A 24,014-nucleotide genomic window follows, 5' to 3' on the forward strand; every position below is an offset into this window, starting at 1 on the left:
CCGATTGACCTATGAGTCATGACATCCACTTCAGCAGAACAATGTGGTCTTTGACGTTGGCAAAAGTCAGTGCACGTGGCGCGAATGAAAAAATCGCATTAAGCCGCAGCATAATGCTGAACCTTGCACGCTACTGCGACGAAAGCACCCCGAGAATAGTGGCTTTTTCCGTGAATGGGCATCGCTGACGTCACAACCACGACCCGTCAAGCAGGCTCGAGCGACGGCAGCCGCGCGGTGCCTGTGCCACATTACCAGCAAACGAGCCGGGAACCGGTACTGTGGCCGCAGCCAGGCCCACTCTCGGGAACCGGAAGCACGACTCAGCGGCGACCGGATGCTGCGCGGCTTACTCCACCGGCGTGAGTCATGACTCCGCCGCGGCGCCCCGCAACACGTGAGGATGGACTGGCGAGCCGCAGTCAGACGGTCTCCGCCCCGCCCCCTCCACGGCAGGGGGCCGCGCTGGTCACCGGGCGCCGCCGGCAGCGAACCGCTCGGCGCGGCTGAGAGGCGGTCCATTAACGCCGGCATGAGGGGCGGCCCATTAACGCCATTAAACTCGGGGTCGAGCGCCGCCGAGAAGCGAGTCTGCGCGTATATTACATAACGGGTCAATATTGCGCGGTCAGTATCGACCCGCTGTGGAGCCTACCCGTGACTGCCTCCACGTGACCAAGAGTTTTTCACGACGCTGCTATGATAAAAAGAAGGCCATTCGCCCTGTGACTCAACGTAAAAAAATGCTTATGAGTTTAGTCGTTCAGGAAAAGGGATAGCTCTTATATTTTCTCGTACATTTAAATGCGGTTTTTGATGGAAGTGGCCAATGAGAAGCAGTCCAGATCAGACTGTCCATATGGCTTTTATAGTTCAAAGCTCTTAAAGTCAGGCTTAAATTGCAACCATAGTTAGTCAACATGTTATTTTTCGGGAGGAAAGACACAGGCAGTATAACCGCATGATAACGCATTGTGCGAATCGCTGAACGATGTAAGCCATGTAAGCTTACTGACCTGAAACCGAAGCGAATATAATTTCTATTCCGATTGCACAATGTTTGGGGATTCGGTCATCGACCTGACTCAGATCAGTCACGAAGATGATCGACGTAATGAAATCATGCATGACGACTGCCAGCAATAACATACTGACCTGCTTAACCCGACCCAATCATTGCAGATAGATAGACCATGTGGGGCAGCTCTGGAGCCATGAACATAGTACCTAGGTTGAAACGCACGTTAGCCAGCAGCGTGATTCAGCCGCCATTTGCAATCTTGTATTCAAATAGTATCCTCTGCGACATCGACTGTCATGTGAGACATGCAACATACCACAACATTATTCTGCACATAAACCAGTCAGGCACGTCGGAGCAACCTTTCGTAACCACTCTTACTCACGCGTGGTTACGAGTAAGACCCAGCATGCGTTGTGGTACTTATTTCTGGTTTGTTTGGACTGAGCTTGTCAATAATCAAACCCGAGCCGCATGGTCCAACTTGCCATGTAATTGAATTTCAAGATTAACTCCAATAAAATCTAACGGAGCTAAATTAACCACTTTGGGGTTACTGTGCGTCCCCGAATCTAGTTTTACTGATGTACTCCAGTCCCGTCCACCCAAGATGATGACATTGAACTCGGTCTTGATGAGTTAAGTTCAGTTGTCAGCCAGCCTTTCTACAAACTTTTAACCCTTTTCGTTTTTTGATTGCAGACATGTTTGCAGGGTCACGTTTCTAGATCTAAAAAATACTTACAAAAACAGACATCAAAGCCAAGTGTAACGCGCCTGAAAATGTGGAATAAATTTCAAAGCTTTTTCCACTGCGGTATTTCCAACCAAGTTTTGCCCTCACGTATATCGCATAGCATCCTCTCAGTGTAGAACGAAACCGCAATTGCTGCGTCATCACATGTAGTGTGGCTACGGTGGTGCTAGCAAAGTGATCAGCCTGCCACAGCATCGAACGATTTTGCAATGGAAAATCGCTTATTTCGGCTTTGCACTGGCCCGTAAGTCCCCCATTCATTCATCTCTTAATTGAACGCAGGCTTGTTCAACCCGCTCTAATCCCCACGGACTGTTCATTTCGCAATGCAATCTTATTGTTGTGCTTCTTAAAACGCCTCGTGCTGTTTCTGCCCCGGCGTGGTGCGTCACCGCTAGGAGCGGTGGCGTTGGCGCCAACCGCAGCCCGTGGACACGTGTCGACGCGGCTTCTCTGCACACTGCCGTCGGCCGCTCGGTCACTGCCCGAGCCGCGCGCTGAGTCAGACGACCGTGCCGGGCCGTGCCGGGGAATCGAGCCCGCCTGCTACCGCGCACCTCCGCTCCCAGCCCAGCTGACTCACGGTCATGTGCCCCCTGCCCCCCCCCCCCGCGTCCGCCCCTATCTCCACGCCCCCGGCCGCGGAGATAGCAGGACGCCGTGCTATGTTGGGGTCGCCACCGAAATGCAACAGCTGCTGTCAAGAAAACGGTCGCTGTGTGGCAGAGAGAGTGGGCGCTTCTACCTCGCAGGAAGCCCACTTACACCGCAAATAGGTGAAGCCTGGCAGCACGCCCCGTAGTGTTTAACCCCATACCTGCCCGAGCGAAACCGGTTTTGCAATGCAGATCACCCGTGGCGTGTCAAATGTTTTAGAAGTTTTTTTTTCTCTCAGTTCCCAGCTGAGTCGTTGAATCACAGCTTACGAGACGACGGCTTGATAAAAGGATCGCAACGGAAACACCGCTGCAAAATCTGGTCATGGCTGGTCTGCATCAACTGACCCTTGCCCGGAGCGACTGGGTCCAAGCTGGCCAGAACTCACCCAGACTTCCTGCGCATCCGCGGCTCAGAGAACCGACCATTTCGCCGCGTCCAGTGGCGTCACCTATTTGGTCAGACGTACGAGCGCAAATAAGGATACTCGGTGCCTGAGATAGGTCAGCTGGCCGTCCGCGTGGCCGCACTTGAAGAACGCTGACTGGTTGAACCACTCCGCACGTCCATGCTGATCGCATTCGTGCACGTCCATTACATTTTGCTGTTCATGTGTGTCACCTTTAACGCAGCGCATACTTCGAGCTGAGAGTCTGTGTGCCTTGGCACCAAAGTGAATATTCCCAGTGTTCACGCTGCCTCTCCACGACAGAAATAACAGCGCAATTGTAGTGACGCATCACATGGTTCTATTTGGCATGCAAACATGAGCCAGCTCGCCGAGCCAATCAAACCAGAACAGAAGGTTTCAAATTTAGTTAAAGCAGTGGTAGTCAAACTGTGTGCAGCAATCCATCGATGCCCCGATCCAAACCGCCCCTGGACCCGTTTGTTCAGTGCATGCAGAGAAACAGGTTCGTTCTTTTGGCATTCTCTCTGAAGCTTTTAGAGCTGCACTTTAAATAGGGGCTGTGCTTTGAAAGATATTAAGATATTCTAGATATTTTTAGAGCATGGACTCGGATGTTCTATGAGGTTGACCGCAAAATATTTTCTATTTTACAAAGCATCTGTCCGATCTAAGAACGATCCTGCGTGCCGGATGTATAACTCGGACTCGCATTTGGTGAAGAAACGTTTAGAAAGAGTGCACCATGACGCAATAAGAATACCGACGGGAACTTTCCGTAGCCATGCGCATATCGCACTGGCGAAGGCTAAAGAATTCATTTGTACATACATGAACTGCCGTCTGTACGATATGTGGCAAAAAATGCATCGAGCATTTGTTCTCCACGTGTTGTCAGGCTCTTCACTTATTCCAATGAGCAGACAGAATTTCCCTTTACCACATTCGTCAACCAATTACTTGAGCGATGGTAGATCTCGGTGAGCAGTATTGTCCTAGGGCCAAAGCCAGGTTTTCCACCAAGGTAGCTTCCTGCATCCGAGTGTGCCTCCCATCGGTATGGACTGGGCACCATCCAAGAAGCATGCAACGGCGGACGAGTGCTGCGCAGGTCTTATGCTGTCCTGATACGGTGCATTGGGAGTTCCGTAACACACATACCGATGGCCCAAAAAGTAACGCGGGTGTAGGATGTGGTCTGGTGTCAGGCGATGGCGCATTTGCTTAGGATACGTACCGATGGCTCAAAAACTAACACGGGTGTAGGATGTGCACTGGTGTCAGGCGACGGCGCATGAGCTCAGGATGCATACCGATCGCCCAAAAACTAACGTGAGTGTAGAATGTGCACTGGTGACAGGCGATGGCTCATATGTTTAGGATGCATACCGATGGCTCAAAAACTAACGCGGGTGTAAGATGTGGACTGGTGTCAGGCGATAGCGCATATGTTTAGCCTTGTCTTGTTTTGTTGCATTTAACCGCGGAGTTGTGCGTCATCTGCGAGGCTCTACGCTTTCTGCATCTGTGTGACGAGTCCAAGTATGCCATTTTCTCTGACTCTTTGAGCTCTCTGGTGACTTTACAACAAGCCAGTCAGCAGCAGGAAACCGTTAAAGTAATACTGCATTCTTCATTTACCTTGGAGCAGGATAAGAAACGCATCGTTTTCGCCTGGGCACCTGCCCACGCCCAAAAACCCGAAAACGAGCAAGCCTACTCCTTAGCCAACCAAAGGTGCCGCCGGCCCCGTTTCGCCTGAGGTGTATTGGGTGCAGGACACCTTCCCGTGAAAGCCTCTAATTGGACCACTGCAATGCGGCCAACTGCCAATGGCAGCAATGCGGCCAGTGCTGGTCGCTCGGTGAAACGCGCCGGACGTGGCGTACGAAGACTGACTAATGGACCGGATGTTGCCCAAGAACGTGCACCTCGACAACTTTGCCGGCGCCTACATCGCCCGAGCGAGGGGCTACCAGATCTCACACCGTCCGAGCGAGCGAGAGTGTGGTGATCGCGAGATAAGAGGCTCTTCTCTCTGCATGAGTCGGGGGCGGTGTAAACCAGATGGCCTGACCGTCTAGGTTTCCACTTGTAAACATCACACGCCGTCAACGGGACTGCTTACAGAACAAATGCAAATAGACGCGCTAATTGCAAAAAATGGCCGCGCACAGATATCACTGGCTTGGTCACTTGTACTTGAGCTTGGTCATCGCGATGTGTTCCCACTTTACCTCGTAACCCGAAAAGTGTTCTTGCTTTGCCTCCCAGAAATCACCCAACCTTGAGAATGGCCAATTTCATTTTCTTCCAGTTAGAGAGGTGTGGTAGCCATAGTTTTGCAAATAGGAACAGGCTGTTGCGAAGGGGGGGGGGGGCTGTTCCCACCACAAGCCATGGTAGGAGAGGTAAAGTTGTAGTCTTATCCAAAAGAGACCCATTTTGAAGAGGCCCCATTTTGACTAGAAGGGCCCCTGAAAAAGTATGTACACAACTCCCCATCCGAGGCGCCGCCCGGATGAAGGTCCATTCATTCGGGCCTAGTGACCGTCCCAGGTCACAGCGCAGGTCGAGAACACGTCCGTCAGAGGTCAAGGCAGGTGCAGTCACATGTCGGGGTAACAGAGTGGAACACTCCCCACACGGCCGAACTTTGGCTCTCTTTTGCTCAGCCTCAAAAGCCTCATAAGTGTGAAACCAGGCTGAGATAGACACATCGACCCAGGTGTGGTAAAATGCCCTGCGCCGACTTTAGATTGAACGCCAGTCCAATGACGCTCCCACCTCAGACAAATGGAGACCAGGACCCTGACTAGCTCGGCCAGTCAACCTCTTGCATTGTGAAAGGAAGCAGACTGTTATGCCCACGCCCCGGCAAACGTCACGAGTACAGCTGCTGTGCATGAGCACGCCTTCGGCACTCAATCTCCGCCATTCGCGCCAGCCGCTGCATGGCTCCCATTGTTCGAGAGTCGTCCCATCGTCGCGTCCGGGCTGGAGTGTATGACGCGCGCTCACAAGCACCACCGTCCGAGTGGACTTCAGACGAGAATGCGTTCGAATGATGCGTGAAAGGGCGGGCGAGTCCAAAATGTGCAAACGTCCCGTCTCCTTGCAGCTGCGGGACACATGGCTTGACATTTTTATATTGACGGTTCCGAGCTGATTTTACGGAGCGCCTAAACTTGCATTCTGAAGGGGACTGAAGCCACGAGGAAGTTCTCAAGACTGAATCATTCCTTAAACGAACAGGATATTCTTATCATCTTGCACATGCGTAAGAGCGGCCTGAACAGAGTACAGCGAACTGTGCTTAGACGCGGTGGAAACGAAACGATCAGCGGAGGAAGAGGTCCGTGATCCCGGCCTTGTTCACCGTACGGGGTGTGTTAAGACTGTCCAAACAGTCCATGGAATACGCATGATCCTTCCAGCCAACAAAAACTGTTCATGAAATCTCAAATTGTTGGCTCACCCGGAACTGTTGCAAGCTCCAGCTTCTAGAACGCCTTAGGGTACATTTTGGTCGCATTATCGATATTCACATTGGACAAATAGGCTTGAAGGCTTCAAAGAGTACCCCTGATCAAAATATGATAAAGGACCATCCATTTGGGGAACAAGCACACTTCGGTGATCTGATGTGGTCTCAATAAGTCACCTTTGTCATGCTTCCGGGAGATGCAGCCAACCGTTCTGTTTGATGGCGTCTTTGTGGAGGCATGGGGTCAAAATTCTGAGGTAAATATCGCCGAAATAAAACCATTCATTACTTCTCTTCTTCCCTTGATCTTTATTTTCAGTCAGAAACCAAACATTCACATACAGTAACAACGCGATTTTATAAAACGTGGGCTTCTGTCATCTATTCCTTTTCCTTTAAGGTCATGATAACCAACGGCTCACGATGATGGATCTCGATGCGTTGGTAAGAGCAAAACGTGAGCCCCAACACTTGTATTTGTCGCAGGGTGTTGTTTGATGTCCGCAATCATAATCAGGTCCGTGGAACTTTATCGGGTGTTCCTCAACCTGAACTTTGGAACATCCAGCGGACCAGCCAGTTCTTGATTGGATGGCATTTCTGATGCCAAGAATGTTATACATTACGCCCATCTACAATGTCCGTTGCATGTCGCAAGGAGCCGCACTCCTTCCCAACATTTGCCTCAGCCTCTTCCAAAACGCACGCAACATCTCGCCGAACACTTTCGCACACCTACGCTAGAGCACGGTAGATGGCGTCCACGTCAAACTCAAAACCGTATAGGTCCAAGTCTGCAGCATAGTGCTGCTTGAGGCGCACCATGAGCGGGACGGGCAAGGTCGGCACGAGTCGCACCGCTTCGCTCAGCGCCTGGTCGTAGCTGGCACGGGTCGGCGGGTCCCACTGCCCGCTGCTCCACCCGATCTCGTCCAGCAGGTGCGGCAGCTCGACGTCGAGCTCGCCAGCGTGCAGCACAAGTCGTAGTGGGTGGCGCAGAAAGTGGCAGACGTCGACAGCGGGGCGCAGAAGATGGGCGGTGGGACCAGCAGCGGCGTCCAGCGCCAGCTCCGCCACGGCCCGCAGGGAGACCGGGCCGGGCGGCAGCAGCCGAGCCAGCGGCGCCCACCTACAGACAGGGCCTCTGCATGTCAGCGACGCCCATCTACAGACAGGGCCTCCACAAATCAGCGGCGCCCCACCTACAGACAGGGCCTCTGAATGTCAGCGGCGCCCACCTACAGACAGGGCCTCCGAACCAGGCCTCCACATGTTAGCGGCGCCTACCTACAGACAGGGCCTCCACAAATCAGCGGCGCCCACCTACAGACAGGGCCTCTGCATGTCAGCGGCGCCTACCTACAGACAGGGCCTCCACAAATCAGCGGCGCCCACCTGCAGACAGGGTCTCTGCATGTCAGCGGCACCTACCTACAGACAGGACCCTCACAAATTAGCGGCGCACACCTACAGACAGGGCCTTCGAACAAGGCCTCCACATGTCAGCGGCGCCTACCTACAGACAGGGCCCCCACAAATCAGAGGCGCCCACCTACAGACAGGGCTTCCATACGTCAGCGGCGCCCGCCGGCCGGCAGCGCTGTTGCTCGACGGCAGCGCCATCACCCGTGAGCGCAGGACCATCAACTCAACCATCCCTGAATATGTCGGCGGCATTTTTCGACAATTACGGCGCCTTCGATACCATGTGGCGTCACGCCATACTGCCTGCATGGCCACATGGACTGGGTATTAGCAAACTACCCCTTTGACCGCTCTGTTTAAAGCTCGATTGGCAAGCATATGTTGCGTGGGAGTTCGCACAGTGAGTGTGAGCGGATGGGAAACACAATACAAGGCGTTCCGTCCTAGGCGTGGCATTGTGTGCAATGAAGGGCAATGATATAGGGGATACGTAGCTGGCGCGCGATGAGCGCACGTCATTTGGGGATGATTTTGCTACATGGGTTACAAGTTATGACATCCACTTTGATACCAGTATTGCATTAGATCTGTAGATTTTGTTTAACCGACATTAAAAATGATGCGCATACACGGCTGCAATAAAGCAAAACCCTACAGTGACCCATTACTCGAAATGTATTGTAAGACTGTATGGATAAGTAATCAAGTCCAGTTCCCACGGATATTCCTAGACAATCTTCCATCTTATCCGGAGCTTTAAAATTACCTTCGAACCAGATGTTTTAAAGACCAAGACGAGCACATGGTGGTATCTCATGCAGTGTGTGGGGGAAGTTTGCTACCTCGTCCAATCTTCTATGAAAATGGGGAAAACATTGCTGAACAGCTCTTGAAAAAACTCATCATATGGGTGCTAGCTGACATTGACGGGTGTGTCATGTGGCATGTCACATCAGGTGGAAGGTGTGGGAGTTATTGGTGCGCTGGTTCGTCTGGCTAAATAAGACTATGCAAGCAACGCCACTGGAGAGAACAGCGTTTGCCGGGCCTCCCAAAACTTCTAATAAGCGCCATTAAGGACTACATTTTAGGACCTTTTTAAGTTCAAGCCTGGTGGCGAGTGTGAAAGCTTGACCTTCGATGGTTTGACCTTGCAAAATTGGCCAGAACAATGGTAATGCGCTTCTGTGTGATGGAGCTCGGAAAAGAATAGCTCAGAGGACCTCTTTTGGGTAAATTTTCTGCGAGAAATAAGCATGATTTGGCACAATGGAGAAAGTATCACCGACATCAGCTCGAGAAGGAGAGTATAGGTCACGAACCGTCAATGCGCAAAATCAATTTGTAATATGCGTAGAAGCTATGCAAGCTCATCCAGCAAAAATGTCAGCACCGTGCTCAAAACCATGGGAACTTTTTCCAGAAAATCTAACGGGATGGGCTCTGAGGACAGGCTTGGATTAAATTTAATGCACAGGTCCCGCCACGACGCCCTTTCGAACGTGATTTTCCGTTTGTCATTGCGCGGTCTACATGTGACTGGTACGTCATGGGTCTTCCCCGTCAGTGATACCAGTGAGCTTTTGGCCTGCATGCGTCAATGTGCTATCAGCTGCAGCCGGAAACACGGAAATATCCGTCGGATGCAACGGCGTAATACGTGAATCGGTCCGGAAGACGCGGGACAGCAGACAGTAGTGAGCCTGTTGACGCCGGCATGAGTTTTAGCAAATGTTAACTAGGATTTCTGTAGCGCGGCAATTGAAACGGTACTCATTTTAACGCGAGTGCACTGCGATGGACTGCAGTAGGCTGTGAAAAGCTGAGGCTCTTTTTAGAGTTGTGTGGTGTGAAAGAGCCGTTAGCGTCCACGGCTCGACGGGATCGTGCGTAGTCCAGGCTGGCAGGCGTAAATGCGCTCGAGACTGGCCCTTGTGAAGACGGAGTGCACATTAGCTAGGTGACGAAACCCACCCTACGCTCGTCTGGCGCAGATTGGTGTAGATTCTGATGAGCATGACCAGAGGGTGCTCCACAATGTTCCACGACAAGACCGACGAATTGCTGTTGGCCATGGAGAGAAAGACGCCCTCTTCGATCCGTATCTCTGAATAAAGAAAACAGAAATGACAATTAATGTAAAGACGGATACGAACGAAAAAACTTGGCAGGTTTTATCCGGCCAAAGAGCCCAGACATACCCAAATGACAAACGTGGGTGAGGCTTAATAGATTCTGCTCCAGAAAGCTGCTCGAGCGAGTCCATGGCACTGGTCCAGGCTGGCGTCAGCTAAGGAGATGTCCCAGGACACTGAGCTGTCACGCCGTGCAACGAGCTGATGGTGGGGGAAGGTTTTACAGGGGAAATCTCCCAGCAACAGGCAGCGCTCAGACTTCTGCTCGCCGGTCAGCCGAATCGGGTCAGCAGGTTAGATCAGCAGGTCAGCAAGCCAGCGAACCAGATCAGCAAGTCAGATCAGCAGGTCAGCATGTCAGCGGACCAGATCAGCGAGTCAGATCAGCAGGTCAGCAGGTCAGCCGGATCGGGTCAGTAGGTTAGATCAGATGAAAAATGACGATTGTGTGTACTAAAGCCGCACCAAGGGGAGGTTAGAGCGCTTGCAAATATCAGTCACATTAAAACAAAAGGGCTGTGAGATATTTAGCACTACTATGAACCGTTGCGTTAAGCATCTGTTCGGCCTCACAGCATGCTCAAGGGCCAAACAGTCAAATTTGAACCAAAAACATCGGAAGACAAAGGTAAAAGAGTGTAGAAAATTAGGAAGTAGGGGGCCTGTTTTTGAGCTCACGCCCCCCCCCCCCCCTCTCCCCCTTCCCCTCTTCTCATGTATAGGCATAGGGCAGAAACGCTATCTTGTCGCCTTGCAAAGAGGCTTTAGAGGGTAATGATCTGACGATTCAATGAGTATTTTGGGTCTTACGCAATAAACGTGTTGCCATAAAAAACAGACTGCCAAACCTGACTTCTCTGTCAAGTAAAATCTCGGAAAAACTGTCACCGAAGCCATGAACCGAACGTCAAGCGCAAGCCTCGGAAACCAAGGGTAGATGGCGCCACATGTCGGCCGCTCTCTTTATGCAAGATCCCACGGCCCAGAGAGCCCGAGAGTGGCGTCAGGCGAACCTTTCCGGGTTCTGGAACAAGGCGATATGTCCACGCAGCTTTTCTGACCTAAACCCCATCGAAAACACGCGCGGCATTCCAAAGGCGCGTTCCAGCGAGATGGACCTCACAAGGGCATCTCGGAGCTGAAGGCAGTGCTGCAGAGGAAGTGGGCAACGAATTCGTCCTTCAAGCTGTGCAAGCTGGTAACTGCATGGAAATAGGATTTCCAAATGGTCAGAATTGCAGGAAAAGGACGTCGGCTTGGGAACAGAAAATGGCTTACAATGCAAAGAATGAAATAGGCCAAAAGCGTGTTGAAAAGGGCGTCAAAGCCTACGTTTCCACGACCAACGATAGAGAGACCGGGCTGCCATCCACCATCCGACTACCATTGCCGCTGTTTTCCTCAGCCAAGTGCTGCAGGCTGTCGGCAATCTCTGTGGTGACCGTGGCTGGGTGACCGCACCAATGCAACCGGGACTGCGACCTGCTCCATGTAGCCGTCTGGCCAGGCCACCTGGAATACATAGGGCGGCCACCTAAGAGGCGGGGTCATGTACGATAGTGTCATGTACGATAGTGGGTCGAGCCCTGATGCTGCGCATCACTGGTGATGATGATGGCGATTGGCATGATAGACGGCCTATGTTGATAGTGGTACCAGCCACTGATAATGATAAAAAGTCCGCTCGCAGGCGTTCATCCCACGCATGGGTTATTTCCGCTCACATGCGGGCACCCATGCGACATATTCTGGCACGCAAGTCAGCCATGTGTATAGCCGTTACAACCCAGAAAAAACGCTAGTTTCGGGAAGGTTTCCATGCAGCAGATCTCGGTCACCTGGCCGCAGCCGTAACGTCTGACGTCGGTGACCTGGCCAAGCGACGCTGTCTGACGCTGGTGACCTGATCGCGCGGCGCTAACGCCTGACGCTGGTGACCTAGCCGCGCGGCGCTGTCTGACGTCGGTGACATAGCCGCGCGGCGCCGTCTGACGCCGGTGACATAGCCGCGCGGCACTGTCTGACGCCGGTGACATAGCCACGCGGCGCCGTCTGACGCCGGTGACATAGCCGCGCGGCGCTGTCTGACGTCGGTGACCTAGCCGCGCGGCACTGTCTGACGTCGGTGACATAGCCGCGCGGCGCTGTCTGACGTCGGTGACATAGCCGCGCGGCGCCGTCTGACACCGGTGACATAGCCGCGCGGCGCTGTCTGACGTCGGTGACCTAGCCGCGCGGCGCCGTCTGACGCCGGTGACATAGCCGCGCGGCGCTGTCTGACGTCGGTGACCTAGCCGCGCGGCACTGTCTGACGTCGGTGACATAGCCGCGCGGCGCCGTCTGACGCCGGTGACATAGCCGCGCGGCGCTGTCTGACGCCGGTGACATAGTCGCGCGGCGCTGTCTGACGCCGGTGACCTAGCCACGCGGCGCCGTCTGACACCGGTGACCTAGCCACGCGGCGCCGTCTGACGTCGGTGACCTGGCCACGCGGCACTAATGTCTTACCGGCGTGGGGCGGCATGCTCGTCTGGCTGCCGCTCGCTGCAGTACTGCCGCGCCGCCAGCACGCAAGCATCGAGCGCCTCCCGCGGGGTGAGCTGCATCCGGCCAGAGGGCGCGAAAGCTGGTTTCAGCAGCGAACGCCTGCAAAACGTAGATGGCGCTAACGGTCACTGCGATGGCGTTCTCACACGCACGCGCACACGTAGACGCACACGCACACGGACACGGACACGGACACGCACACGCACGCACACATGCGTGTGTGTGTGTGTGTGTGTGTGTGTGTGTGTGTGTGTGTGTGTGTGTGTGTATGTGTTGTGTGTGTGTGTGTGTGTGTGTGTGTGTGTGTGTGTGTGTGTGTGGTGTGTGTGTGTGTGTGTGTGGGTGTGTGTGTGTGTGTGTGTGTGTGTGTGTGTGTGTGTGTGTGTGTGTGTGTGTGTGTGTGTGTGTGGTGTGTGTGTGTGTGTGTGTGTGTGTGTGTGTGTGTGTGTGTGTGTGTGTGTGTGTGTGTGTGTGTGTGTGTGTGTGGGTGTGTGTGTGTGTGTGTGGTGTGTGTGTGTGGTGTGTGTGTGGTGTGTGTGTGTGCATCACCACTGCGCCTAGTAACATCGATGCAAATTCCATCATCTTACATAAGCATCTTGCATTATACTTCAGAATCACTGTAGGGGCACGAGCACATGTCTAACAAGAGGAGCCACCTGTGATGCTGTTAGCGCCCTTGCGATTTTACTAACTCTATCTCTATCGCAGCGCACTCACATGCGTTCGAGAGAGGCATGGGTTCGCGCATTACGTCGCGATGCGACCAAGAAGACCAGGAGAGCAGTCAAGCACAGCAGCACAGCAGTACGCTTGCGGTTGCATCGCCACGTGGTCATTGGAGCCCTGAAACGGGCGCGTCCTGCATCACCTGGTCTGGTGATGGACTCGGCGCTCGTGAAGACCTGCAACGGTGCCGCGCATGCACGCCCGCAAAGTTACTGCGAGTGTTAAACGTGGGCAGTACCGGTTGTCGAATGAGTGACTTGCCCATCTCAGTAAAACATTTTGAACAGCACATGGGTTTTTATTCATGAAATTTGTTTTAGAGTTCAAGAATGGTAGACTGAGTCATTTACCAACAAGCCAACGCACGAGTTCGTTTGTCACAAAAGTTCGTCTCACGTGATACACTCTAATTTTCTACGTGACGTGTAGGCCAGCCTTCCCCGTCACCTGACGTCCCGGCCGTTCCTCCCCGTCACCAGACGTCCCGGCCGTTCCTCCCCCCCCCCCCCCCCCCCCCCCCCCCCCGGCGCCTGACGTCCCGGCCGTCCCTCCCCGTCACTAGACGTCCCGGCTGTTCCTCCCCCCCCCCCCCCCGGCACCTGACGTCCCGGCCGTCCCTCCCCGTCACCTGACGTCCCGGCTGTTCCTCCCCGTCACCCGACGACCCGTCATCTCTCACCGGCTCCTGACGTCCCGGCCGTCCTTCCCCGTCACCTGATGTCTCAGCGATCCCCCACCGGCACCTGACGTCCCAGCCATCCCTCACCGGCTCCTGACGTCCTGGTCATCCCTCCTCAGCGCCTGACGTCCCGGCCATCCCTCACCGGCTCCTGATATACAGGCCATCCCTCACCGGCACCCGAGCCCCGGCCATCCCTCCCTGACACCTGACGTCGGGCTGTCGCCAGCTCAGCGCACTCACCTGAAGCCCCGCTGTGAGCAGCGCCGCCGCCCTCAGTGTGGCGGCCGCCGCTGCCGCTGCCGCTGGCCCGACTGGCAAGCACGCCGCACGGACGCCAGCCATTACGGGGCCAGCGACCTCTTGCAACGCCTGCTGGCTGAACGGTGGGTCTCCGTGACGCACCGCTCTACCGCTCACTGCGCTGCAGTTAATGCCGCGTCATTGGTGCAGTGTACAGAGTGGGAAGACTATGGGAGTGGACCCTTTCACCTAACCGGCGCCTGGCTGTGGGTGCTGCGTACCGACATTTGTTTGCTCTGTACCGGCGGAGAGCTTTGTCCTGACCCACGCTGCGCTGACCTCGTCCCTGCCGCGCAGTAATGGCTCAAGGCCAGTCGCAAAGAAAGCGCCGAAAAATGTCGGGCAAATTCGCAACTGGTTTCACCTTTACTGCACCTGTAAATGGGACGGCGGTCGTCCTGGCTTTACAAATATGTTATGTAATGAACCGTGTCAGCGACGCACAGCAGACGAGGGATCTCCGCACGCTTTTCTGGGCGCAGGCAGCCGGGTAGGGGCGAACCATTCGCAAGCTGTATAACAATTGGCGGGGACGTGCAGACCCGGCGGCGGCATGTCGAATACATACTGGGTGAGCGACCCAGCCAGTCACGACCACGGCCATGAGCCGTCCATAAGCTGGCTCGTTGCAAGTAACTGCTTCACAAATGCAGAAACTGGGCGGCTTATCAGTTGCTGCACGATATCCACGTCCAATTTGCCTGGGCTGGTGATAGTCGCCGATTGAAAGTCGATGAAATGGAGTGTTCCCCTCCATATCTATATCGGGTTTTGAACTGAAATAGCCATCTAACCATCTTGAAGATCAGTCGGTTCAGTGCACAGCCCCGTCTTAAAGACCCAAGCCCCTCTAGTTTTTTAGCTAGACGACCGCAAAGACGTGCGGGCTATGTCGAGGGACTACTTCAAGATCACTCAGGCATCCATGACGCCATAATAACGTCATTCAAATTCTGTGTTTCCATTAGCCATGCTTTGAACGAGGCCAAGACAAAATATTTGTCCGGTCTTTCACATCTGACGTTCATGAGCGCCATTTCCAGGCAAAACGGAAGTCAATTGGCTAGCAATCAATGTTGTGCACGATACGATGGCGTAATAGAACAATGACGTGTTGAGGAGCATATTTACTTGACATATAAATTGTCTGTCTGGAGCAGTCTTTTCCGCCTAAAAGTCTACAAATACCGATAAGTGGGCCTGGCTAATCATGTCTGATGTTGGCTACAATATCTACAAACGTGAGGCATTTCCTTTAAGGAGGCTAAAAAATTAATCGAGATGGACACCAAAAAAAGTCAATCATCGTGTTCGGCGCGGAGGTACCTAGCGTGCACATGGACTTAAGTTCTGTTTCAGATATTACATGCCCTAGGTTCAATCGTACTTACGAAAGCCGAGTTAATGGAACTTCCGCATCGAACTTCCGAAAGCGCGCAACACCGAACGATCTCGCAGTTAAGACAGTAGTATTAGCCTTATTCTTCGGAAAAACCAGGAGAGTGGCGATGTAGTTTGGTTGATACTTCGGCAACATGCTTTATCGGAACAAGAGCAGAAGGGACGAAAACTTTTGCTGGGACTTCTGAAGACCTCTGCTTTTGTTTCGATAAAGGCATGTTGCCGAAATACCAACCAAACTATATCTCTGTTCTGGTTTTTCCGAGGAACAGGGCTAATACCGTTGTCCTATCTATGTGAATAGTGTTCCTCGCTAATGCACTGAACAACTTACGAACGATCTCGACTGAAAGCCTATCTGTTCCCATCACTGGTGTGCATACACCGCATAGATCTTGGGACCCGGCCTCGCCACCAGCAGACACCTCTGCATCTTGCGTCTGAGCTGCGTAAGGCTGTTATTTATGAAGAGCTCATACTCGCTTTTAAGCTCTCGGGGCCTCCATATGAGGTGTTCGTGCCCACCTCCGCGGTCGGAGCCCAGAAACCGTTCGCTCTCACGCTCAGTTGCTTCCGGCACACGGCGCATGCGGTCGATGTGCTCGGGAGCTATGTTTGACGTCATAATGACGCCACGGACGCGGCTGGGGAGCGCATTTGTGGTGAGGCCAGTGGTGTTGCTCTGCACTGTAGCTCTGGCTGGCTGGGCGCCGTCAAGCAGCTTGCAGCCTAACCAACACACTCTTCATCTTACGATTGAAGTCTGGGCTGTACAGCTCAGGTTATGTGGCGTGAAATCCATGGCACGTTGCGGTCGTTACGCCTTTAACACATTCCCTCGCTCTGTCTGTGTGTAAAATATTGTCAGTGGGCATCATTTTTGTGCGTTGATCGTCCCCATAGGTCCAATGCTGAATTTTTATAAAGCCGGAGGTTTGTGTTCCTGCTCGCCCAGTCCCCCCAGTTTCAGCATTTTAGGAAGACCTAAAAAATTATCATCACCAGTGTGGTATCGCGACCATCATCCCAAAGCTATACGGCAAATAAGTCTTCAGCATAAGCAAAGCAATTTACACACACACACACACACACACACACACACACACACACACCACACACACACACACACACACACACACACACACACACACACACACACACACACACACACACACACACACACACACACACACACACACACACACACACACACACACACACACACACACACACACACACACACCACACACACACACACACACACACACACACACACACACACACACACACACACACACACACACACACACACACAACCCACACTCACACACACACACACACACCACACACACACACACACACACACACACACACAACACACACCACACACACACACACACGTGGCCCATTCGTAACATAAAATTGAAATATTTGGAACAAATTTTTTGTTGATTCTACATAAATGTTTAACGTACGGTTACGACCTGAAAATTACAAAAATAGTATGCTGTGTTAGGTGACCCATATTGATCGCATGAATGAGGTGAATTATTCTTATCAGTGCAGTGTCTTTCTGTACGCATATGACCTGCAATTATGTATGCATGTGGAACGCACTCTGACTGTCAAAACTAATGTATGCATTCGCACAGTAGATACTTTTACATAGCACATATATATATATATATATATATATATATATATATATATGTATATATATTATGTATATATATACATATACATATATATATGTATATATATATATATATATAAACATGCCTATATATGAGCTGTCGGAAGTGGAGCGGTCCAGAAATTGGGAGATGCCAGACCGATTTTGAAGTCGATTTTTCCCATGCGTCGTGACAGCGTTCATACTCAGTATTCCTGGGCAGTGGAAGTGGTGTAGCGCTCCCTAACCCCTGATGGTACACTTATACCATGAATCAATAACCTGAGCTCAGGTCGCTGAAAAAAGCACATATAGATATCCAGCAGGGGTGTCATTTTGTGTAACTATTGGACGTGGAATACGTATTCGACAACGCTCCATGAATACATTGTCGGATGAGCCTTACCATCCTATCGTTATTGTCTGTTGCAGGGAAGAATCGGAATTCAGAATTATTCTCAATCGGAAGCAACCGTAAAAAGACGTCACGTGGACATGCAGCTTCGCTTCATACCCCTTGTGACACTATTGTCTAAATTCCCCAGTATGGTGGCATGCCATGATCATTAGGCTTACTTCTTTTGCTTGATGCCGGCTTCAAAGCATCAAGTCTAGATTAACAGTTGCAATTTTTGCTGTCAAGATGTCGATGCCCGATTATATACACGAAATATTTAACGAAGACACTTATGCTTACTGGATAATATTGACTATTGTTCTGATATGTGGATGCTTTCCCACGTTTGGAGCCGACTCTGTGATGTTTGTGGTCTCCTCTGTCACAGAAATTGGCAAATCCATTTTCAACACTTTTATAAGGGGCTGTCTCAATATCTTGAAGCTTTTAGTCCTGGCCCTTTCATTAGTTCTGTTTATGTTTGATTTCTCCCAAGTGCAGAGCAAGATCGATCTCTGGAAGGAAGCATATACATTTCATGACGTGTCGGAAGAGCCTGTTACTCTATCTGGTAGTGTCGGGCGACGATTTTCACGAGCGATGTCAATCGTTCCTCACACCGTTTCCAAGACGCGGTAATTGGGCCAGGAACATTTCCGTACCATTTGCGAGGAACCATTGGTGCACCATCTGATGAAGGTGAGAGCATGTGTTGCGACAAAACTGATCGCTGGGCAAAAGCAGTTATAAGTTATCGTATCTCAAAATACGTAAATGTGTAAAAAGGTTGCTTAAGTGCGTAAAATTGCGTGAAACTTGCAGAATACATACTGATTTAGTGCGCACTGAGGCTAAGTGATAGCTGGTGGCTTTTTGCGTAATATGCTTTGCAAAGGTACCTACGTTCCGCCCAAAAACCGAAACCAGAATTGAAGGGCCAATATTCGTGCAGCAGAGCTCTTTATCTAAATATGCTCAAAGCTCTAAATTAAAGCTTTCGCAGCTTTAAGGCTTAGTCGGTCTTATCACGCAAACCAAAGGATGGTTCAGCTACGTCAAATGTCGGCACCTCTATGCCGTAGGCAATCGGAACGGGATAAGTTCACCTTTATTGACGCTAACTTTGACCTCAAATGGCATCGTCATCACCGTGTGCCTGTTGATAAAGGTCGCCTTTGGAATTCCTTTAACACACTTTATTTGTACGCCGTGCTCTTCTGCATCCGTGTTGTAAATCAAACATCTTATTCCACGCAATTCACCTAGCATCTCATTTGCGCAGTTTTCGATACGCTGCACGTACAGAATGCAATTTGTCAATATATTGCTATGAATGCAATCGTGCAGCCTTTGGGAAGGATGAACAATCAAAACTACGCCCAAGCGCGGAGTTTCGGGGAAAAGTGGTGAACTACATCCTTTTGCGAGTTTGGACTCTAGTGACCAGAAGATTAGACATGGAAAGCGTGTCGTTTTTTGGACCGACGTGAGGCGTTTCATCAACACACCGAGTTGTCTCAAATCGGAGAACTCCAACTCCAGCAACAGACCCGGATGCAGCCGGCAGGATGGCACGCGGTGCGGATCGGTAACAAGGGGCGCACCGGCCAGATACCTCGCAGGCCTGATGCCCAGCAGCGAGTGTCGGTTCGCTGCACGTGCAGGCTCTCAATTAAGTCCGGCGCTGGTCTGGGTTGTATCAGGTGAGGTGTGTGGACAGGCTGAGTTATAACGGGTCAGGAAGGGTCAAGTCGGGTTGGGTGGACAGGGCTGAGCTGTAACGCTGAGAACCTGTGCCAGTCGAAATAAATGTGGCTAGGTAATAGCTTGCTTGCCCTTCGCGGGCATTTCCGTTCACTCCACGAGAGGGCTCAGAGGTCCCATATACTTATGAAGCTAGGAAATCTAGAGCTACGCAGAAAACTACGCTGCAAATTTAGTGTCCAGCTGTATGAGGTAGGGATGCCCGAACAACGGTGAGTGTGACCCTTCAGTTCAAATCAGGAAAAAGGGCCAAGAGAAACACTTTATTGTACCCCTCCTGTTATCTCAAGAGCTAAGCAGCAGTGCGGACTGCAACAATGAACGACTCCTGGAAAGCTATCAGATAGCCTCCAGTGGACATGGACAAATGTGATATATGTTTCATGTAAGACCAAAGGAGATAGGGCTCTGCTGCATTTGCCCGTCCACCCAAATCAATAACTAAACAAGCCATATGAATGGAGGAACACTGTTAGGAAGCCTTTCCAAATCCGTGAGAAAAATGATCACTAAGGCTTCACTCGCACCTTCAACCGGCCAAATCTGGACACAAAGATCGACCACCTTGATCGACAGTCTTTGACCTAGGCTTACGTGAGATGACCTGACCTTTCAGAAGCAGCCAAAACGATAGCAACACACTTGAGAGTGGCATTGGTGCGAGAGGAGTCTAGAAAATCTTTGGAGTGTATCTCCTGCGGGCATAGGCGTTATTTGTCACTTTAGAGCAAACCACCACCATTACGACCACGAGAAAGAGATCACAGATCACGAACCTTCGGGGCCAGTAAGTTAAAATGTGTAAGATATAAGAAACTGATGTAAACTATGGTACCCAACATTTCGGCGCGGTGCTCAAAATTGTTGAGAAGTTGCGGGGAAAAGCCTCACTGAGGGTTCTGAGGACCTCTTATTGGGACATCCGGATGAAATGCTAAACGAAACATTGGAATGCAAGTGCGGAGTAGACACATGTGTAATAAGACCGATGATGCCTAGAATACGCATCGCGAATGATGCAACTGACATTGACCATCAGCACAAAACCAAACATCCATCGTTTCGCGCTAGAAAAACTGATTCTGAACAAAAGCTGATGATCTAAAGAAAAGATGTCTAAATGTCTAATGCATAAAATGTCTAAATGTCTAAAATGTCTGAATGTCTAAATGTCTGAATGTCTAAAATGTCTGAATGTCTAAAATGTCTGAATGTCTAAAATGTCTGAATGTCTAAAATGTCTGAATGCATAAATGAATAAAATGTCCAAATGTCTAAAACGTCTAAAAAGACAATCGCGCGTGTATATATTTACTCAATTATATTTTTTAAATAGCACATAACTACATGAAAGCGCTCAGCAATTGCCAGGGTTTGCCATTGCTTATATCGTCTGAAGCATAGGGTCTATTTCATAAGGCATTGACCTCACTTTGTGGACACCCGAAGAACCAGAAAACCACATCAGTGCGTTTTGCTCTGCTCATATATATATATATATATATATATATATATATATATATATATATATATACATGCGTACAAATATATGTTGTTCACATTTATACACTTAAATCCACTTATGTATATTCAAATGGCGTCTCCAACCGCCATGAGTGGAGATCAGCCCAGCCCGTTATGGCTGCATCAGGCGCAACACAGTCTGGCACAGTAATGTTTTCGTGTCAGCAATGATGTTAACATGTCGGTTGCTTTTCAACACATGTGATGCATGATCGGTGTCGTCCCAGTTTGCCGCCATGCACTGATAACAAAGCACGGCCGAAAGGCAGCATTGCAGCAGAACCGGGGATTTGGGGCTTACGGTTTTTGGTCCTAGAAGTAGTGGGATATTTTGTTCCCTAGGGGTGCCTCGGTGACGTGGTCTGTCTGCGCCCTCTCGATGAGGGTCATTTTGTCTTATCCGTGTACACATTGTAAAACCCATAGTGCCCACCTCATGTGCACAACAATAATAAGATTTTCACTTCAGGGCTCTGCACTGCCATGGTCAACCGTTGAGGACTATAGAGGCGATGCCAGCTCAAAAACGGAGGTATGTACATCCTGAGTGGGTTACTGACCAAAAATCTGAGATATTGTTGGTGGTCTAAGCTAGCCCCGCATCTCGGTGTCAGTGTCAGCACGACACGAGCGCATGCTTCGCGTCATCAGCTGCTGATCATATCTGGCACGTTGAAAAAATGCTCTTGTCAGGCAACTCAGAAGGTGTGGCATATGTGTCCCAATCAAAGACAGCAGCATACAGCCTCTTTGAACTGGCTTCTATGTTGCGGAGGTTTCCATTCACCGTCATGTGGCTTGCTTTTTGGAGGAGTCGCTCGTACACTCTTGGAGGCCCCAGACGTCCGAACGTTAAATTGAGCTCTCAGTGCTACTCCACGCTTTTCCCGACGTTTCTAATGGAAATGCTGCTGTTCTCTCACGAGCTTATTAACAAAAAAACTGGTCCTGCGGGGCCATCGGCCTCGGTCGGTGTGAAGGGCAGCGGTTCTTTGGGTCCCAGCTATCGTGACCGATGGGCGGCTTGCGCAGCCCATTTCAAGGAATAGCAACCCTGTCGGCACGTCAGCTCCAACTCCTTGTCTCGCCCGCTCGTTCCCAGTCACCTGCATGCCCACATGCAGCCCTCTCACCGCGCCTCATGCTCGTTTTATCGGGTTTGCTGTGTCCCGTCTCCCGTGCCCCGGTCGATTGGATTCTGGTGGATGAGCCGTGTGAAGCGAGAGGCGTCACCAGTCCCCGGTGTGGCGCCGGGGGAGCTATGGCGCTAACCGCCTCCCGAAGGAATGTTGGATCATCCCCAAGTTCGCCCCTAGGCGTGTAGGGAGCCTCGTTTCTGAAATAAAACCGCGCTGCGTGGCATCTTCCGACTAGAAAATGCTCCCGTCCCCCGAAAATGGGTCCGACCTCGTTGACTCCAGGGCCCTTGCCCCGAGGGGAGCAGAGATAGTGCCCACCAACAACATCATGCTCACGTTTGTTTGCCCGGACTCTGGAATGCGTGTGGGCTGCGCTTACGTCAAGGTTCGCCTTTTGTGCCCATCCGGTGCGGAGCTGCCAACATTCACGATTTGAACACACTAATGCCCAATACCACAACCGCCCAGTCTGCCGTCAAAAGGTAAAACCCCATATGTTCACTTCTGCCCATTTTGCGTATTTATGTCATCTGATTCGTCTATTCATGCTGCATTCTGACATTTAAACTATCAGTTGAGATTTGCACAACTGCCTTAGCGAAAAGAAAGGGCTAAAAGTTGGTGAAATTGTCAACTGATCGCTTAAATAACCGAATTCAGCATGAGTGGACGAATCAGATGACATAAACAACGCAAACTAGCCAAACAATAGCATATGGGTTTTACCTTTGGACGGCAGCAGTGTGCAGTAAGTGTGCGTCTCATGAGCACACCATTGATGACTGCAGCGCTGATCTACGTCAACTGTGGTGAGGGCAGGATATCACACGTGACGTATTATCACACATATCCAGCCTACGCCAAGGAAAAGGAAATTATATCGATTAAAACCTCGGAAACAAGTTTCGGTGAGGTTCGAGAGTTTAACGACCAAGCCCCCTCCCCTCCACCCCCTTTCGTAAGCTTCAAAAGTAAAGACAGTGTTACGAAGCGGGAGCACGGCCATACAGATGACCGCCGTTCAGTTTGTCGCATTCCTTGAGGCATTCTTTTTTGTTTCATTGTGACGCGGAGCCAAACGCTAGGTTCCCAACGTGCACCGCGGCTTCCTGTCGTCGGTTGGCCGACTGGAGACCGCTGTGCCACTCACCCCCGCGGCGCCGTCGTCTGGCAGCGGCGGTTAACGGTTGGTGATCGTTGGACGGTGGTTCGGCGCGGCCACGGTCCCAGGTGCCGTCGTCTGTCGTCGTCGTCTTTCTTGGTTCCGATGATAAGCCGCAGTGCCTGCCATGTGCGGCTGGAGCCGGCTCCTTTGAGGTTGCGTTGAAGGCGTTCACGGCGGTCCCGACGTATCGCAACGCGGCTATCTCGGTCCAGCTGACGGTACAGGGCCTGCTCAGTCGGCCCGGACGCCAGAACGGCGCGCCGGCCGGCCAGCAGCTGGCGGATTTCCCTGCACAGCGGTAGGGCACCGAGCGCACACAGCATCACGCGCCTCACAGGGGCCACCTCGTCCAGAATAGGGATGAAAGCTTGTGCTAATGCGTCCCACTTCTCTGTCGGGTCGCCAACAGCGAAAACAGAGTTCAGTCCGCGTTAGCAAGCGTCTTGTTAAAGCTGTTGACGTTTTCTCGGTTGAGACAGCGCATCTGGGCGGCTCCGCAGCGCTGGGACGACGGACCACTTTGTCGCGGCAGCCCACGCGAAAACTCATACGGCCCGCCGCAGCGGCACCGCGTCACGCCGCTCCTCGCCACGAGCTGCATTCTGTTGGTGATGATCGCGTCAAGCAGAGTTGCGGCTGGCTAGTAGTCGAGATGAGAGTAATGCAAATGCGCTATCCGCACGTCGACGCCAGCTGACGAAGCCGGTCACTGGGACAGCTTGTCGTGGGCACGGGTGGTCTCTTCAGCTGACAGGCGTTCAAGTCTCCTGCTGTTGTCAGTGTGGTATCTGGGTACGTTGCTG

At 51.7% G+C, this 24,014-nt stretch overlaps 1 protein-coding gene across 1 annotated transcript; it reads right to left on the reverse strand.

Annotated features, from left to right (window-relative positions):
* Positions 1-7,066: 7,066 nt before the first annotated feature.
* Positions 7,067-14,131, reverse strand: LOC119110189 (uncharacterized). The gene is made up of 6 exons (XM_037233925.1): positions 14,090-14,131; positions 13,159-13,284; positions 12,400-12,537; positions 11,276-11,403; positions 9,731-9,863; positions 7,067-7,460 (listed from the first exon to the last, which is right to left on the reverse strand). Exons 2-6 carry the CDS (start codon positions 13,275-13,277, stop codon positions 7,067-7,069), a joined length of 912 nt encoding a protein of 303 aa, XP_037089820.1. The 5' UTR covers positions 13,278-13,284; positions 14,090-14,131.
* Positions 14,132-24,014: the final 9,883 nt, after the last annotated feature.

Source organism: Pollicipes pollicipes, unplaced genomic scaffold, assembly GCF_011947565.3.
Source record: "Pollicipes pollicipes isolate AB1234 unplaced genomic scaffold, Ppol_2.1 Scaffold_7231;HRSCAF=8579_pilon_pilon_pilon, whole genome shotgun sequence".
NCBI classification, from domain to species: Eukaryota; Metazoa; Arthropoda; class Thecostraca; order Pollicipedomorpha; family Pollicipedidae; genus Pollicipes; species Pollicipes pollicipes.

Bases quoted from the DNA above. Each gene is read 5' to 3' on its own strand.
- LOC119110189 (XM_037233925.1), bottom strand. From the start codon at position 13,277: ATGACCACGTGGCGATGCAACCGCAAGCGTACTGCTGTGCTGCTGTGC. The intron at 9,864-11,275 runs GTAGTCGGATGG...TTCTTTATTCAG, and splicing joins TGAGGAAAACAGCGGCAATG to AGATACGGATCGAAGAGGGC. The intron at 7,461-9,730 runs GTGGGTTTCGTC...CCCTGTCTGTAG, and splicing joins CTGCGCCAGACGAGCGTAGG to GTGGGCGCCGCTGGCTCGGC.